Below are 18,119 nucleotides of genomic sequence, written 5' to 3' on the forward strand. Positions count from 1 at the left end.
TTGAGGGTTTTGTAGGCCATGTGAACAATCAATGGGAAATTAAAGAACACCAGTACTATTGGTCCATTTCCAAAACCAAACTAAAGCTTTCTGTCTTGCATTTAAATGATATCATAAACATTGTAATGTTTTGTTTTCCCACCTTGACTCATTTGCACAGTGGTCAGGATGCCCATACGGTGTGTAGTCCTGCCTAAACAGATTAGCTATGGTTTTCACCCTGTGATATCTGCAATATAACTCCCCTGCAATGCTCACCATCCTCTACCAGTGAGAAAATCAAAGCCACAAACACTTCAGTGTGAGTCTTATTTTCAGTGAGTTTCTCCCCTCTGGAGCTGTCTGGACTTCTCTGTGTGTCTCTGCAGTGTCATCACCGAAACCCCACCTGAGTTGCTGACCTTTTGATGCCATTCCCTCCCCCCATGACTGAAAGTCATCCTCTCCTGCTGCAGAGCTCCCTATATTGACTCCTTTTTATATTGCCATTTAAAAATTCAAGTAATCCTTCTCATTTGCGTCTTACCACATTCAAGGTTCATTTTATGAAACCCATTTCCTCCATTCTAACCTACACGAATATTGATAATAAAACCGTCATGGTGGCTGTTTTAAAAATAGGGAAATTGGGTTTTATACTCCATATACAAGTATACTTGCAGAAAAATAGCAGAATGAGGATTGTAGTGCAGTTCTGATTATAAAGCCTCGATTCCCAGCCATTGCCTGTGAGTACTTTTGTCCTGTGACACTTCTGACATAAGCTCTTTCCTTAGTATCCATCTCTCTCTGTAACTTTTGCACACTCTTTTGGGTAATTTTCACAGCTTGTATGTTTGTGCTATTTTATAGTCATTTGTCAATTTGTCAGTTGTTTCAATATTGTGTTGTTTTTATTTCTTCGTTGCTGCATCATTTTGTTTCTTTTTTATTTTATTTCTATTTATTTTTTTATTTATTAAAAATTTCCACCTCCTCCCCACCTCCCATTTCCCTCCCACTCCCCCCACTTCCCCTCCCCCTCCCTCTCCAGTTCAAAGAGCAGTCAGGGTTCCCTGCTCCGTGGGAAGTCCAAGGTCCTCCCCACTCCATCCAGGTCTATAAAGGTGAACATCCAAACAAACCAGGCTCCCACAAAGCCAGTCCATGCAGTAGAATCAAAACCCAGTGCCACTGTCCTTGGCTTCTCAGTCGGCCTTCATTGCCAGCCACATTCAGAGTGTCCATTTTGATCACATGCTCCATCACTCCCAGTCAAGCTGGCCTTGGTGAGCTCCCATTAGATCAGTCCCACCATCTCAGTGGGAGGGCGCACCCCTCGCAGTTCTGACTTCCTTGCTCATGTTCTCCCTCCTTCTGCTCCTCATTTGGACCTTGGGAGCTAAGTCCAGTGCTCCAATGTGGTTCTCTGTCTCTATCTCCATCCATCGCCAGATGAAGGTTCTATGATGATATGCAAGATGTTCATCAGTGTGACTATGGGACAAGGCCAATTCAGGCACCCTCTCATTTGCTGCCCAAGGAGCAAGCTGGGGACATCTCCTTGGACCTGGGAACCCCTCTAGAGTCAAGTCTCTTATCAACCCTAAAATGGCCCCCTTAATTAAGATATCTACTTCCCTGCTCCCATATCCACCCTTCCTCCATCCCACCCATTCCATTCCCCCAAGCTCTCCCCAATCCTCCCCTTCTCCCTTCTCCCTCCCCATCTCCCCTTACACTCACCCCACCCCCACCCGCCCTGCACCCAACTTTTGCCTGGCAATCTTGTCTACTTCCAATATCCAGGAGGATAACTATATGATTTTCTTTGGGTTCACCTTAGTTAGCTTCTCTAGGATCACGAATTATAGGCTCAATGTCCTTTATTTATGGCTAGAATCCACTTATGAGTGAGTACATACCATATTCCTCTTTTTGGGTCTGGGTTATCTTACTCAGTAAAGTGTTTTCTATTTCCATCCATTTGAATGCAAAATTCAAGATGTCATTGTTTTTTACCGCTGAGTAAAACTCCAATGTGTATATGTTCCATACCTTCTTTATCCATTCTCATATTGAGGGGCACCTCGGTTGTTTCCAGGTTCTGGCTATCACAAATAGTGCTGCTATGAACATAGTTGAACAAATGCTTTTCTAGTATGATAGGACATCTCTTGAGTATATTCCCAAGGGTGGAATTGCTGGGTCCTGAGGTAAGTTGACTCTCAGTTTCCTGAGAAACCACCACACTGATTTCCAAAGTGGTTGCACAAGTTTGCATTCATTCTGTTTCTTTACTCAAATTTTCAAAATGTGCTTATTAAGCAAAATTAAATGAATATATATTAAAATGAATATATTTAAATATGATATATATTTGAAAGTATACCTCTTTAAACTTTTCAGTTTCATATTTTTAAGTCATGTTGCTATAAAATTCTGTATTTTCACCTATATATCCAGGCCAGAAACTTTCCTTCTTTGTTCCATATTCTCTACTGAGAACTGCTGTCCTCCAGATGGAAACTAGAGTTAGCATAGCTTTTAATGTGGGCTTTGATTTCTGTTACAATAGCTGAAGGGCTAATAGTCAAGCTGTCTATTGGTACAGAATGCAGTGCCTGCCTTGTTTTGTGATGTAGTTGCTCATGTTTGCTCTCCATCCTAACGCAAACTTTCTATGCAGGATGAAGATAGGCCCTGTGCTCCATCAGCTCACTTAAAATCACGTCTAGAAAAACTAACCAAGCACTTACAGTCATCTGTCTTTGCACATTTTTATATGAATCCTAGAGCTCAATTCCTAACACTTACATCTTCAGAAACTTCTGTTCTCCTCCAGTGTGGAGTGCCTCTGGCTTCAAGTCAAGTCTTGAGGAAAGAGCACAGACATGCTTGAAAGAACATATGTATTTTTGTACATTTTCTCCCACTAGGTTCCCCACGAGGTACAGCACGGTCAAGAGTTTCAGATGGCGCTGACTCATTACTGCTTCTCTCTGACGCATCTACTGTCCAGTGATGGCTGTGGGAGGCTCTCGGGAAAGGGGATGCTCCAATTCCTACTGTTTGTTAGTGGGTTTAAAAAACTGAAGCTTAGCTCCTGAAATTTCTGAGTGGTTATTTTCAATACATAGATTAGCAAAGCTCAAGTAACTAAAATTCTATGCATGGAAGTCATGCCATATGCTGTAGGCCAGTGTGATGAATTGCATACTGATCACTGGGAACAGACAGGCAATGTTTCTTTAGGGGAATGAAAGTAACACTGAGATTTTAAAGCTGAGCCTGCAGCATTGCTGTTCTCACCACCTGACTTTATCAAAGGTGATAAAACTTTCATACAGAAGTAACCTAACTGAAATGGTATTCTCATTTTAGAATTTCGGAGGTGATTCTAAACAGTATTAAGTGTAAAAAGTGAAACAGAGAATACAAATATCAATTTCCTGATGGTTCAAATAAAAAGGAGTGAATTTTTAAAAGTCAGTAACAGTTTATATTTTAGATATTTTATAACATTATATATGTGTGTGTTCTACGTTATTCGAAAGTATGTTTGTTACAGTTTTATATATAAATATTATTTCACTAAATAGATTAATACTTTTCTTGAAATAAGTATACTGTTACAAATTTTTGAAGCACCTGAGAAAAAGTTTCTAATCTTTTAGTCTGATGTAATGAGAAATTGGTGATAAAATGGCCCACGTTATGTTGCCTTCACGTGAATCCTTTGACCATATCTATGGTACTTCAAACATCGATTATAAAGTTCAAAAATTAGAGAAAACAGGATACATCTTACAGACTGTAATCTACAACTAATTTCCCCTTGTTTATAAGTGTTATTAATGAAGCAGTGTCAAGGACCAGTTAGCTACAAGAAAGACAAATGGTTGCCAAGTCCTGATATGTCCAATTCCTTTTTAAAATGATTAATAGCAGTAATAAAGATTAATTTGTAGGTGCCTTTAATCAGTGAAGCAAAGAACCTGATCTGATGTTTCACAGCTAAACTATGTAGTTAATTAGAACACATTATTATGTGAGATTATATAAACCTAAATCTAGTTAATGGGGTAAAAATTAACATTCCAAAGTGTACCCTGGTGAGCACGACTCTCCTTTGAACCTTCCAGTGAGGTGCATTAGAAACAACTAATTGATGCTCCATCGGTCACTCCTACCATGTTGCTTAGAATAAGCCTTTGCACACTTGCTACCGTTTAATACAGAATAGAGAGAGCGACACAGCAGCAGCCTCACCAAACATGGTGAGGGAAGCCCGTGAAGCACGTGGGATAGACAGGACCAGAAGGGCTGATAAGGGAGAGCATAGTGCAAAGGGGTGAAGGATGCGCAGGCACAGAGGAAAGCCATACACCGGCAGGAGCTAACACATAATATTTTGTGCTAGCACTTCATGAATTCCCTTTTGCTTTTCTTTCTTACGTTCTATGTATCTAGTCTTAACCTTATTTTTAAAAAAATGTCAGGACAGACTTCAAAAATCTATATTATAAACTATCAAAATTAAATTATGGAAGATCATATTTATGGAAGATCATATTTTGGCTGATTTTCCTCCATAACCGTGGTGTTTGCTGCGAATGATGGGAGGCGGCATTAACTGATGAAGTCATCCAGACTCTCTTGTGCTTCCCAACTCTCTCTGTGTCGTCTTGTGGGATGTGGTGAGGTAGTGCTGCCCACTCAGGAAGACTGTGTATTAGTGGGCTGCTGTGATGGCAGCTAGTTTGTTTCTGTCTCTGTCTGTTGTTCTACAAGGAGAGAGAGGAAGGAGACGTGGGTGGCCGAGGAGGCAGGAGGGATCTGGGAGGACATCCGAGTCAGAATTACTGTTGCTGTGATGAAACACTGTGACCAAACACTGTGACCAAGAAACTGGGGAGGGAAGGGTTTATTTCATCTTACACTTCTAAGAACATTATCACTAAGGAAAGTCAGGACAGGAACTCACACAGGGCAGGAACCTAGAAGCAGGGGCTGATACAGAAGCCACGGAGGGGATCTGCTTACTGGTTTGCTCCCCATGGCTTGCTCAGCCCAGGACCACCAGCTTAGGGATGGCACCACCCACAAATGGCTGACCTTCCCCCATCAATCACGAGTTAAGCCTTACAGCTGGGTCTTATGGAGGCATTTCCTCAGTTGAGGTTCCCTCCTTTCAGATAACTCTAGTGTGTGTCAAGTTGAAATACAGCTATTCAGCACAGAGGAGTTGGAAGAGGAAAATCCATAATCGGAATATATTTATGAAAAATTTTTCAATTAAAGAAAAAGAACCAACACACGCAAGAGAGGAAAAGGGAGAGGGAGAAAGAGAGATTGCTTGCTGTATGATCATGACAAGAATCCATGTTCAGACTCCAGCACCCATGTAAGAAATAAGTATGGCCTTGTATACCTGTAATATCAGTCCTGGGGTAGGGAGTTGGGACAGGACTGGCAGAGACCAGAAGATTTCTTGGGCTCACTGGTCATCTAGCATAGCCAAAAACAACAAGCTCCAGGTCCAATGAATGACTCTGTCTCAAGGCAATTAGACAAAGAATGATAGAATAGAACACCCAATGTTCTCCTCTGCCCTCCAAGGATGGACAGACGACAAACAGACACATACACACATGAGAAACAGAGACAGATACTTTTTCTTTTAACCATTTGAACTTCATCACAAAGTAAATGTATTGCTATAGATAATTCGTTTGAGGAAAGTGAAATTAAAATGTAAAGAGGCCTCATAGAATTAATGAAAGAAAATCAATTGAAATTGAGAATTAATATGTAATTTAAATTTAGTCTAAATGAAAACTAACCTAAGTTAGTGAATATTAACTGTTCTCAATTTTGTCCTCATATAAAGATTATTTGAAAATATCATATTATGCCAGGTGGTGGTGGAAAACACATTTAACCTCAGCACTCCACAGGCAGAGGCAGACAGATCTCTGTGAGTTCGAGGCCAGCCTGGGGTATAAAGCAAGTCCCAGAATGGGCTACAAAACTACCCAGAAAAACCCTGTCTCAGAAAGCAACAACAACAGCAGCACCAAGCAAACAAAAACTATCATCACATAGCTGAATTTTCCCATATTTTTTCCTCAATTATTGATGGTTATTTAATGATAATGGTGATTGGTGAAGTCACGTGATTAGTTCAGCTCTAATACCTTTGCCTGTGTCTTCTCCCCTCCACTAGGAAAAGGAAGAGGACAAGTCCGAGACCTCCAGTTCTCAGCAGCCCAAGAGCCCACAAGGTCTGAGTGACACGGGCTACTCTTCTGATGGAATATCAGGTTCTCTTGGTGAGATCCCAAGTCTTATACCAAGCGATGACAAAGATTTGCTCAGAGGACTCAAGAAGGACTCTTTCTCACAAGAAAGCAGCCCTTCCAGCCCCTCGGACCTAGCAAAGCTGGAAAGCACAGTACTATCCATTTTGGAAGCTCAGGCGAGTACACTGGGTGACAAATCAGAAAAGAAAGCCCAGCCCCAGAAGGTTTCTCCTGAGCAGCCTCAGGACCAGCAAAAGCCTCAGATCCAGTCTGAAATGCTGGATATGGCTGTTTCAGAAGAAGAGGTCAAAGAGAGCCAAGAAAAGAAAGAAAGTTCAAGAAGGGAGAGCCAACAAGGCTTTCCTCCCAGGAAGGACCATAAAGAAAAACCTGGGCTGGTTGATGACCTAAGTCCAAGAAGAGCATCCTATGATTCCGTGGAAGACAGCAGCGAAAGTGAAAACTCCCCTGTCGTACGTCGAAAGCGGAGAACTAGCGTTGGCTCCTCCAGCAGCGATGAGTATAAACAGGAAGACAGTCAAGGTTCGGGGGAAGAGGAGGACTTCATACGAAAACAGATTCTCGAAATGAGTGCGGATGAGGATGCTTCTGGCTCTGAGGACGATGAGTTCATCCGGAGTCAGCTCAAGGAGATTGGCGGTCTTCCTGAGAGCCAGAAGCGGGAAGAAGCAAAAGGCAAAGGGAAAAGCCCAGTGGGGAAGCACAGACGGCTGACTCGCAAGAGCACCGCTAGCTTTGATGATGACGCAGGGAGACGTCATTCCTGGCATGACGAGGACGACGAAACATTTGACGAAAGTCCTGAGCTCAAATTCCGAGAAACTAAAAGTCAGGAGAGCGAAGAACTTGTCGTTGCTGGAGGCGGAGGGTTACGTCGTTTTAAGACGATCGAGCTCAACAGCACGACAGCAGATAAATACTCCGCGGAGTCGTCTCAGAAAAAAACGACTTTGTATTTTGACGAAGAGCCAGAATTAGAAATGGAAAGTCTGACAGACTCACCTGAGGACAGATCGAGGGGAGAGGGGTCCTCTAGTCTCCATGCATCCAGCTTCACTCCTGGCACGTCCCCGACGTCAGTGTCGTCACTTGACGAGGACAGTGACAGCAGCCCCAGCCACAAGAAAGGGGAGAGCAAACAGCAGCGCAAAGCGCGGCACCGGACGCATGGCCCTCTCTTGCCCACCATCGAAGATTCTTCGGAGGAGGAAGAATTGCGAGAGGAGGAAGAACTGCTAAAAGAGCAAGAGAAGCAGCGGGAGTTGGAGCAGCAACAAAGGAAAAGTTCTAGTAAGAAATCAAAGAAAGACAAAGATGAACTTCGAGCTCAGAGAAGGAGAGAGAGACCTAAGACGCCACCCAGTAATCTCTCTCCCATTGAGGATGCGTCTCCCACGGAAGAATTGCGCCAGGCGGCCGAAATGGAGGAGCTCCACAGGTCCTCTTGTTCTGAGTACTCACCTAGCATAGAATCAGACCCGGAAGGATTTGAAATCAGCCCCGAGAAAATAATAGAAGTCCAAAAAGTTTATAAATTGCCTACAGCTGTGTCTTTGTACTCACCCACAGATGAGCAATCTGCGATGCAGAAAGAAGGTGTTCAGAAGGCCCTGCGGAGTGCTGAGGAGATGTACGAAGAAATGATGCAAAAAACCCACAAATACAAATCTTTCCCAGCTGCAAATGAGCGAGACGAAGTGTTTGAAAAAGAGCCGCTGTACGGGGGCATGTTAATAGAGGACTACATTTATGAATCTTTAGTAGAGGACACATACAATGGGTCTGGAGATGGCAGTCTGCTCACAAGGCAAGAGGAACAAAATGGATTTCTGCAGCAGAGAGGGAGAGAGCAAAAAATAAGACTCGCCGAACAGATTTACGATGATCCTATGCAGAAAATCACAGACCTCCAGAAAGAATTTTATGAGTTAGAAAGCTTACATTCCATTGTGCCTCAAGAAGACATAGTCTCGAGCTCGTATATCATTCCAGAAAGCCACGAGATAGTGGATCTGGGCACCATGGTAACTTCTACCAGCGAGGAAAAGAAGTTATTAGATGCTGATGCTGCCTATGAAGAACTTATGAGGCGGCAGCAGATGCAGGTAACAGATGGAGCCAGTCCTCCACAGACCACCATCGGGGATGACATGACAGAGTCCACTATGGATTTTGACAGGGTGCAAGATGTGTCTTTGACATCAAGCATCCTTTCTGGAGCATCTCTTACAGACTCAACCAGCAGCGCCACTCTCTCTATCCCAGATGTTAAGATAACCCAACATTTTTCAACGGAAGAACTTGAAGATGAATATGTAACTGATTATACCAGAGAAATTCAAGAAATAATTGCCCATGAGTCGCTGATATTGACCTACTCCGAGCCTTCAGAAAGTGCGGCATCTGTCCCCCCCTCCGACACACCTTCTCTTACGTCATCGATTTCTTCGGTCTGCACCACGGACAGCTCCTCACCCGTTGCTCCCCTGGACAGCATAACGGCTGCTTATACAGAGCCAGCGGGCGGAATAAGTAAACTTGAAGACTCTGAGGAAATTTCTTCCTCGACTTATTTTCCAGGCAGTGTCATAGACTATCCGGAAGACATAGGCGTGTCCTTAGATCGGACCATCATGCCTGAAAGTAGAACTGGTGGTGAACATGCTCTGATTTCCTTCTCTAGTATGGCCCCTTCAGTCACAGAAACTGTAGGAGCTAAAACTGACAGGCCACACGCTGACACCGTGTCCACGGACTTACCTACATCTGAAAAAGATCCCATAAAAGGCAAGACAGAAACTGGGGATGGAATTATTCTAGAGGTTTTGGATGCTTACAAGGATAAAAGGGAAGAGTCTGAGGCTGAGTTTGCAAAAATCAGCTTACCTGAAACTGGGTTTGTCCAAACACCTCCTTCTGTAATAGCCCCTCAGATGACAGAACAGCCAGTATCTCCATATTCTGTATCTGGAAAGGTCTCGGGTCAGGAAAAGCCCACATATAGGTTACCATCGGCCGGTCCTCCTGTTTCTACCCACCCACCTAAATCTCATCCATTTTTCCGGAGTTCGTCTTTGGACATATCGGCCCAGCCACCCCCTCCTCCCCCTCCACCACCTCCTCCCCCTCCACCACCTCCTCCTCCCCCTCCTCCACCATTGCCCCCAGCAACTTCACCTAAGCCAACCATTTATCCTAAAAAAAAGTTGGCCGCTGAAGCTCCAGCGACTCCGATGACTATTGCTACAACCCACGTTGATGCTGTTACTACAGTGGAGGTCGCAGCCGCTCGGAGGAGTAATGGACTACCTGCAACCAAAATATGTGCCGCCGCACCACCTCCTGTCCCTCCGAAGCCTGCTTCAATTCCAACTGGGCTTGTGTTTACACATCGGCCAGAACCAGTCAAACCTCCAATTGCCCCCAAGCCAGTAGTTCCTCAGATTCCGGTAACTGTACCGAAAACAACAGACACATGCCCCAAACCAACAGGTCTGTCTTTAACTTCAAGTATGTCCCTAAATTTAGTGACTTCAGCAGATTACAAATTGCCTTCCCCTACCTCTCCACTTTCCCCACACTCTAATAAATCCTCACCAAGGTACTCCAAGTCTCTAATGGAGACATATGTGGTTATCACATTGCCCTCTGAACCTGGGACTCCAACAGATTCTTCTGCTGCCCAAGCCATTACCAGCTGGCCCTTGGGATCGCCCCCAAAAGATCTGGTTTCCCTTGAAACTGTGTTTTCTGTAGTTCCTCCTATGACAACTACAGAAATTCCAAGTTCTTCACAGCCAGCCCTGTATGCACCAGGAGCTATGGAGGCATTTTCTTCTGCCCCTGTTGTAACACCATCTCTATTTCAAGGAGCTCCAATGTCACTTACACAGTTCCTTCCAACAGAAGGATCAAAAGCCCAGGTTTCTGCGACCAGAAGTGCGGCCCCCAGCGTCGCTCCCAGAAGTGTTTCCATACCCATTCCGCCAGAGCCTCTTGCTCTAGACAGGCGTCCGTACAAGGAAAATGAAAAGTTGCCACTTACTGGTGATGCCATTGATTTACGTACAATACCAAAAACAGAAGCTGAAGCAGCTGAAAAATGTATGGATCTTTCCGCCTCTGCAGTGGAGGTGAAAAGACAGCCCACGACAAATGAAGTTTATGGGCGACAAATCAGCGCCATCCAACCTTCTATCATAAATCTCAGCGCGGCTGCCTCTTTAATAACTCAAGTCACCCTAGACTCCGAGACGGTGGCGATTGTCACAGGCACCGATACTACAACTTACGCAACAGTCACGGGAAGCCAAGTGAGCGGAGAGCGTGCAGGGGCCGCCCCGCTCCAGCTTACTGTATTGAAACATACCGAGTCACCCTATAGGATAGCAAGCGGCCAGACATTTCCCACGAGCAGAGACGAAGCACCAATCAACTTATCGCTAGGTCCCTCAGCTCAGGCAGTGACACTGGCGGTAACGAAGCCTGTCACCGTGCCTCCTGTCGGTGTCACCAATGGGTGGACTGACGGCATTGCATCTCAGGGGGTCGCGGATGGAGAAGTGGTAGACCTCAGCACGTCCAAGTCTCATAGGACGGTTGTAACAATGGATGAATCTACTTCAAATGTGGTGACCAAAATAATAGAAGATGACGAGAAGCCTGTGGACTTGACTGCGGGAAGAAGGGCTGTGTGCTGTGACATGGTTTATAAGTTGCCTTTTGGAAGGAGCTGCACGGCGCAGCAGCCTGCCACTACCCTTCCCGAAGACCGCTTTGGTTATCGGGACGATCACTATCAGTACGATAGATCAGGGCCGTACGGTTACAGAGGGGTTGGTGGAATGAAACCTTCCATGTCTGATACTAACTTAGCAGAAGCTGGACATTTTTTCTATAAAAGTAAGAATGCTTTTGATTATTCTGGAGGAGCTGATGCAGCCGTAGATCTGTCTTCAGGGAGAGTGTCGACAGGTCAGTATGCTACAGCCATAGACCCTGCCTTGAATTGCCATTACGGTGTTATGCATCTCGTTTCAGGATGAGAAAAATACCCCCTGCTCTGGTTTTATTTACATTTTTGCTTTCTGTGGATGTCTTGGCAATTATATTTTACAGTACACGCGCATTTTTGTTTCTTCGTGGTTCTTGCTGTTGTCGCTGTCTGCATGTGCCTGCATGACCAACGTTGCTTTTCCTCCGCGCCTAATTAGGTTAACCTGTGGATTTGCATGCGGTCCCATTCATTGCGTTCATCGAGATAAAAGGGCCTTCAGACCCAAACGGCATCATTCATTCTGAGAACTGGACTATAACTCTACCCTGTATTTCAGGTGAGGTAATGGATTATTCAAGCAAGACGACAGGTCCATACCCAGAAACACGCCAAGTCATTTCAGGAGTTGGGATTAGTACCCCACAGTATTCCACAGCGAGAATGACTCCTCCTCCAGGACCCCAGTATGGTGTGGGAAGTGTTTTGAGGTCATCTAATGGTGTTGTCTATTCTTCAGTAGCAACTCCAATCCCCGCCACGTTTGCCATCACCACTCAGCCCGGCTCCATTTTCAGCACCACAGTCAGGGATTTGTCTGGTATTCATACAACAGATGCACTGACTTCCCTATCAGCCCTGCATCAGAGCCAGCCAATGCCTCGATCGTATTTCCTAACGACAGGTGCATCAGAAACGGACATCTCAGTGACCGGCATTGACATCAGTGCCGGTCTGCAAACGATGACTATGGAAACGCTTCCCGCTGAGACGATGGACTCCGTCCCTGCTCTAACCACGGCGTCTGAAGGGTTCTCTGAGGTGGTAGGAGAGGAAAGCGCTCTTTTAATGGTCTCTGATGAAGATAAGCAACAGCAGCAGCTTGACTTGGAGCGAGAGCTCCTGGAGCTGGAGAAAATTAAGCAACAGCGCTTCGCTGAGGAGTTGGAGTGGGAACGTCAGGAGATCCAGAGGTTCCGCGAGCAGGAAAAGATCATGGTGCAGAAGAAGCTGGAGGAACTGCAGTCTATGAAGCAGCACCTCCTATACCAGCAAGAGGAAGAGCGGCAGGCCCAGTTCATGATGAGGCAGGAGACGCTAGCTCAGCAGCAGTTACAGCTTGAGCAGATTCAGCAGCTGCAACAGCAGCTCCACCAGCAGCTTGAGGAGCAGAAGCTCCGCCAGATCTACCAGTACAACTATGACCCCTCCGGAAACGCCTCTCCGCAAACCACCACCGAGCAGATCTACCAGTACAACTATGACCCCTCCGGAAACGCCTCTCCGCAAACCACCACCGAGCAGGCCATGTTGGAGGGTCAGTACGCTGCTCCGGAGGGCAGTCAGTTTTGGGCCACTGAAGATGCCACCACCACAGCTTCTACTGTGGTGGCCATTGAAATACCACAGAGCCAAGGATGGTACACGGTTCAGTCCGATGGGGTGACTCAGTACATCGCTCCGCCCGGCATCCTGAGCACTGTTTCAGAGATACCGCTGACAGATGTTGTGGTAAAAGAGGAGAAACAACCGAAAAAGAGAAGTTCCGGGGCTAAAGTTCGGGGGCAGTATGAAGAGATGGGGGAAAGTCTGGCAGACGATCCGCGGAACTTGAAAAAGATAGTGGACAGTGGCGTCCAGACTGACGATGAAGAAAGCGCTGACCGGAGCTATGCCAGTAGGCGAAGAAGAACTAAAAAGAGCGTTGATACCAGCGTCCAAACTGATGACGAAGATCAGGATGAATGGGATGTGCCTTCTAGGTCAAGGAGAAAAGCCCGTCCCGGGAAGTACGGAGATAGCACCACAGAGGGTGACAAGACCAAACCCCTCTCCAAAGTCTCCAGTGTAGCAGTTCAGACAGTCGCAGAGATATCTGTGCAAACTGAACCATTGGGAACCATAAGGACACCTTCCATACGAGCGCGGGTGGATGCCAAGGTAGAAATAATTAAACACATTTCAGCACCTGAAAAGACTTACAAAGGGGGCAGTTTAGGATGTCAAACCGAAACAGATTCAGACACACAGAGCCCTCCATATCTGGGTGCCTCCTCTCCACCCAAAGACAAGAAACGCCCAACACCTTTAGAGATCGGGTACTCCTCAGCTCACCTTCGGGCAGACACCGCAGTCCAGCTGGCTCCTTCCCCACCCAAATCTCCCAAGGTCCTCTATTCACCCATCTCCCCACTGTCACCAGGCAAAGCATTAGAATCAGCCTTTGTACCTTACGAAAAACCCCTCCCCGATGACGTAAGTCCACAGAAAGTGCTCCATCCAGACATGGCTAAAGTGCCCCCAGCAAGTCCTAAGACAGCCAAGATGATGCAGCGTTCTCTGTCTGACCCCAAGCCTCTGAGTCCTACAGCAGACGAGCGGTCCAGGGCTCCTTTTCAGTATTCCGAGGGCTTCACGGTAAGAGGGGTTGCTTTCAGTTAGAAGACAATGGATGCGTAGATGTTAATCATGTGTTTGCAGACTTAGAAGGTAACAAAGCTAGCACATAGAAAGTGAAAGACTGAAATTGAGGGAGGACTATTGCGTTATAAATGTGTGTCGGGGGTGGGGGGGGTGGGGAGGACCTCATTCTCTTAAAAATGCCAACGGAAAAAAAAGGTTTCTTCTAATATAAAGATCTCTGAATCGTAGGCTGATTTCAGTGTGTTCAGCTAATATTCATTTCCCCACCTGGTGGAATAAAATACTGAATATAAATAAATAAGGCAAAGGATGAAGCATGACCATGCATTTAGACCAGGAGTGTTAGAACTCATGACTGGAGTGTTGGTCAAATAAACGTGTGTAGTCAGTCTCTTCTCCCAGTCAGGATATTGACCTTAAAAGCTTAGCATAAGCTTACTGCCCAAGATGTGAGCGGATGAAAGTAAGATCCACCAGGTCCACTTCATCCAAGTTTACTTTGTTTGGGGCAACTTTCTTCAACTAATCTCAGATGAGCCTAATAGAAGTGCTAATAAACGCATAACGAATGTTTATGTGTGTTTCAATAGAGATCATTTTATGAGTCATAATTGTGTCTCAAGGGAAGAAACAGATAAATATGTTGTACATATAGACATAAATGAAGATGAGAAATGTTGATTAACCACAATAGCAGGCATATTGTAATTAATAAAATCATTATGGTTTAATTATCAGTTAAGTTTTGAACAAATCTTATACCACTCTTCCACTGATCTCCACATGTTCAACAACAGCCGTGGTCTATAAAATATAATATAATTTTTAAAATATACTATTATATTATATATTAAAATGCATATTATGAAATATACACCTGTAAGTCTGTTTGTAGTTATATAGGCATATTTACAATAATATATATTAAAATTTCACATCTAAATTTTCCATATTTATAACAGAATTTTATTATCTTCTGTATTTCCTTCTTAAAGAGTATTGTGAAGTAAATGCTAAAGACACAAGTAAGACTGGGCACAGAGGCCAGCGCTACAATCAGACAGACACTTGTGCATTGAGATAGCTTTGCTTCTGAAATCTGTTAGATGTCACGTGAAAGTGACCTTTAAGTAATTTCAGTGTGTATTTATTTTTTTACACCTATGACCTATAAAATCACATAAATAATAAAATGTGAAAACATTATGTTTTGAACTTTTAAAATAGTGTACCAAGCTTTGGTCATTAGAAAGAGTATCTTTGCCAATTGATGCATTGATCATTTGCTCAAATTGTGGCTTTAAACTTTTAATTCAGTTATGGCAGATATTCAAGCTATCAGAATTTTCCTCACATTGTTCCCTTTGCACTTGCAAACAGACAAAGAAGAATACAATGAGTATCGTGAGTTTATTAAGTAAAATTACCAATAATAACTAAGTCAGAAATATCCTAAGTTCACTGAATCTCAGAGCACAATTCCAACTTCTTCTAGTTGGTCAACTTCAATATCTACTAAATATGGGATAACTACATACGTGTTATTGATATTGCTATTGGTAGGACCCTTCATAAGCAGCAGAAGGTAAGTTTTATAGTATATAAAAGTCTGGACCAGCATCTCTGCTTCCAATAGGTCAGGAAAGTTTCCAGGGAGGAGACTCTGAGACATGAAGGCTGAACTCTGCTGGGTCACGAAGAGAAAGATGAAGGTCATTCCAAATAGAGGACAAAAACATCCATGTATTCAGATTAATAGCCAGTTATACATCTAAAGGGGGGCAAACAAGGTTTACGTTCAATAAAACTGGACTGGTTAGTGAGGGGGTCAATTACATGGAATCTAATGTGCCAGATTAGAGAATCTATGTTTGCTTCCTTTGTCTGTGCGAAGCTGGATCAAAGTTACCATCATTTTGTGTTCAGCCTTTGGACGCCGTTGTTCTGTTCCTTCCTAAGGAGTTCTCTAAAGGCGCAAGTAGAGCAGATTTTGATTGATTAAAATCTATGTAAGCAAATACATTATTTGCTTCACAATTTAAACTCATTAGTAGAATCTTACAAAGTTCAGTCAATACTAAGCATTTACTTTTTATTGAAGTTATTTTTTCCTGCAGTATATTATTGTGATTGTGGCTTCCCCTCCCTCCCTTGTCTCCTGCAGATCCTCTCCACATCCCCACCCATCTAGCTTCATACATTCTCTTCCCTCTTTTTAGAAAAAAAGCAGGCAGAAAAGAACAGAAAAAATAAGAAAAACATGAAAAACACATACAGAGAGAGACACACACAAAGAAAATAAAATCCATGAAAACATAAAATAAGAAACCATAATATATGAACAGAAGACTAATAAGGTTTAAAAAATGCCCAAACACATAAATATGAGATTGAAAAAAAAATCTCCAAAATGAATGTTGAGTTGGTTTTATGCCATCTATCTACTGCTGGGCATGTGACCTGCCCTTAGTTATGGTTCGTGTACCCGGTGAAACTGCACTGAAGGACACAGATTGTTCCTTTGCGAACAGCTGTCAGTGGTCAGTGATGGAGCTCGTGTCCCCTTCTACTCTCAGCATTGGGACCCCATCTAGCAGAGTCTCTGCAAGTGTGCGTCAGCCCCGCTGTGTCTGGAAGACACTATTTCCTTGGAGTCCTCCATCCCCGCCGGCTTTTACAGTCTTTCCATCTTGTCTTTCTTGTGCCCCGAGGAGAGATTTTTGATAGAGACATCCCATTGAGGGCTGAGTTTTCTTCAGTCTCTCACTGTCTGCACATTTTCCAGTTGTGGGTTCCTGTATTAGTTTGCATCTACTGTAGAAGGAAGTTTCTCCGATGATAACTCAGGGCACTAATCAAGAGGTGTAGGAGAAGGTTGTTTGCAGTCATCTTATTGCTATGTTCTTTTAGCAGAAGAGTGAGTACTACTGGGTTTTCCCCTAGGCCCAAGCCCTATCTACTGTCAGCTTCTTGGACGTATCAAGTATGGGCTCCATCTCACTTAGTAGACCTTACAGTTACTTTAACAAGTTATGCATCGCGCAGTTTATCATGCAGGCAAGTCATCACTGTAGACCTCAGGACTTGTATCTGGGCTAGTGGTTAGCAATCCCTCGGAAGTGTGCAAAGCACCTTCCAGTACTATTAACTTTTGGCAACAGGGATGAAACAGCTCTAGGCAGACACCGGGTTGACTTCTCCATGGTCTATGAGAGATGTAAGCGTGATCTTCAGCAATAGGGCCTTCCCATCAGTTTATGGAGAATAAACAATAGCTCTCGCAATAGCCTGAGTATCTTAGGGGCTTCAATGGGGCTCCTTTGTTCAAAAACTTAATTAAATGAAACCAGTTCCTTGCTCTGGTTAAAGGTTGGTGGCAAAAGATGTCTAGTAGCAGCCCTGTCGTCTCCCCATTCATTTGGTGATTGCATTTATATTTTATGTTTATATGTTAAGAAGCTTCCATTGTATGTAGGTTTCATCCATTTACCTGTGAATTCCATGATTTCACTTTTTTGGCACAGAGAGGGTGGACTTTGGGGTGGGTACCCCCTCTTGGTTTTAGGAAGAGGTGTGGTGCTTCCAGCTGCTGAGGAAAATAAAGGTGTTACCACAGATGGGATAGATCAGAAGGCTCCTGGAATAACCTTCATGTCCAGGGCAGCTCAAAATCCCCAATGGATCTGTGAGGGCCAGCCTCTGAGGAACAGTCTCTCTGTCCTCCATGATGGAACCACAACAGGAGTCAACTGAACCCTGGCAGAAGTGTCAGTGGTGTTAGAGAGAATCCTTATGTAGACCAGATGTCTCTTCCTTTTTTGTTTACATCTAGTGCATGACTTTGCTGGCCTCAAATTGCCAATCCTCCGCCTAATGATGATGCCAGCTAAGAACCCAAGCAATAGAGGAGAGGGTGCCTGAAATGGCCTTGCCCTGTAGTCAGATTGATGAATGTCGTAGATGTCACTATAGAACCTTCATCCAGCAACTGATGGAAACAGAGTCAGAGACCTGCAGTGGAGCACTGAACTGAGCTCCCAAAGTCCAGCTGAAGAGTGGGAGGAATGAGAATATGAGCAAAGAGGTCAAGACCAGGATGGGGACACCCACTGAAACAGTTTACCTGAGCTAATGGGAGCTCACCTACTCCAACTGGACCTGGAAGGAACCAGCACAGGACCAAACTAGTCCCTCTGAATGTGGGTGACAGTTGTATGGCTGGAACAGACTGTGGGGCCACTGGCAGTGACACCAGGATTTATCCTTACTGCTTGTACTGGCTTTTTGGAACCCATTCTCTTTGGTTGGATACCTTGCTCAGCCTAGATATAGTAGCAAGGGCCTTGGACCTTCCCCAAAGCAATGTGCCTTATGCTCTCTGAGTAGTGGTTGGGGTG

At 44.4% G+C, this 18,119-nt stretch overlaps 1 protein-coding gene across 3 annotated transcripts in view; it reads left to right on the forward strand.

Annotated features, from left to right (window-relative positions):
• Positions 1 to 18,119, forward strand: part of Pclo (piccolo presynaptic cytomatrix protein) — a 315,871-nt gene that overhangs the window by 155,732 nt on the left and 142,020 nt on the right. For all 3 annotated transcript variants that reach the window (XM_085684248.2, XM_085684247.2, XM_085684245.2), the window contains exons 5-6: positions 6,209 to 11,279; positions 11,639 to 13,716. In XM_085684248.2, the coding sequence (XP_085540374.2) occupies positions 6,209 to 11,279; positions 11,639 to 13,716 (7,149 nt within the window). The remainder of the gene's footprint in view (positions 1 to 6,208; positions 11,280 to 11,638; positions 13,717 to 18,119) is intronic.

The sequence above is a fragment of the Myodes glareolus genome, chromosome 27, assembly GCF_982192425.1.
Source record: "Myodes glareolus chromosome 27, mMyoGla1.1, whole genome shotgun sequence".
Lineage (NCBI taxonomy): Eukaryota > Metazoa > Chordata > Mammalia > Rodentia > Cricetidae > Myodes > Myodes glareolus.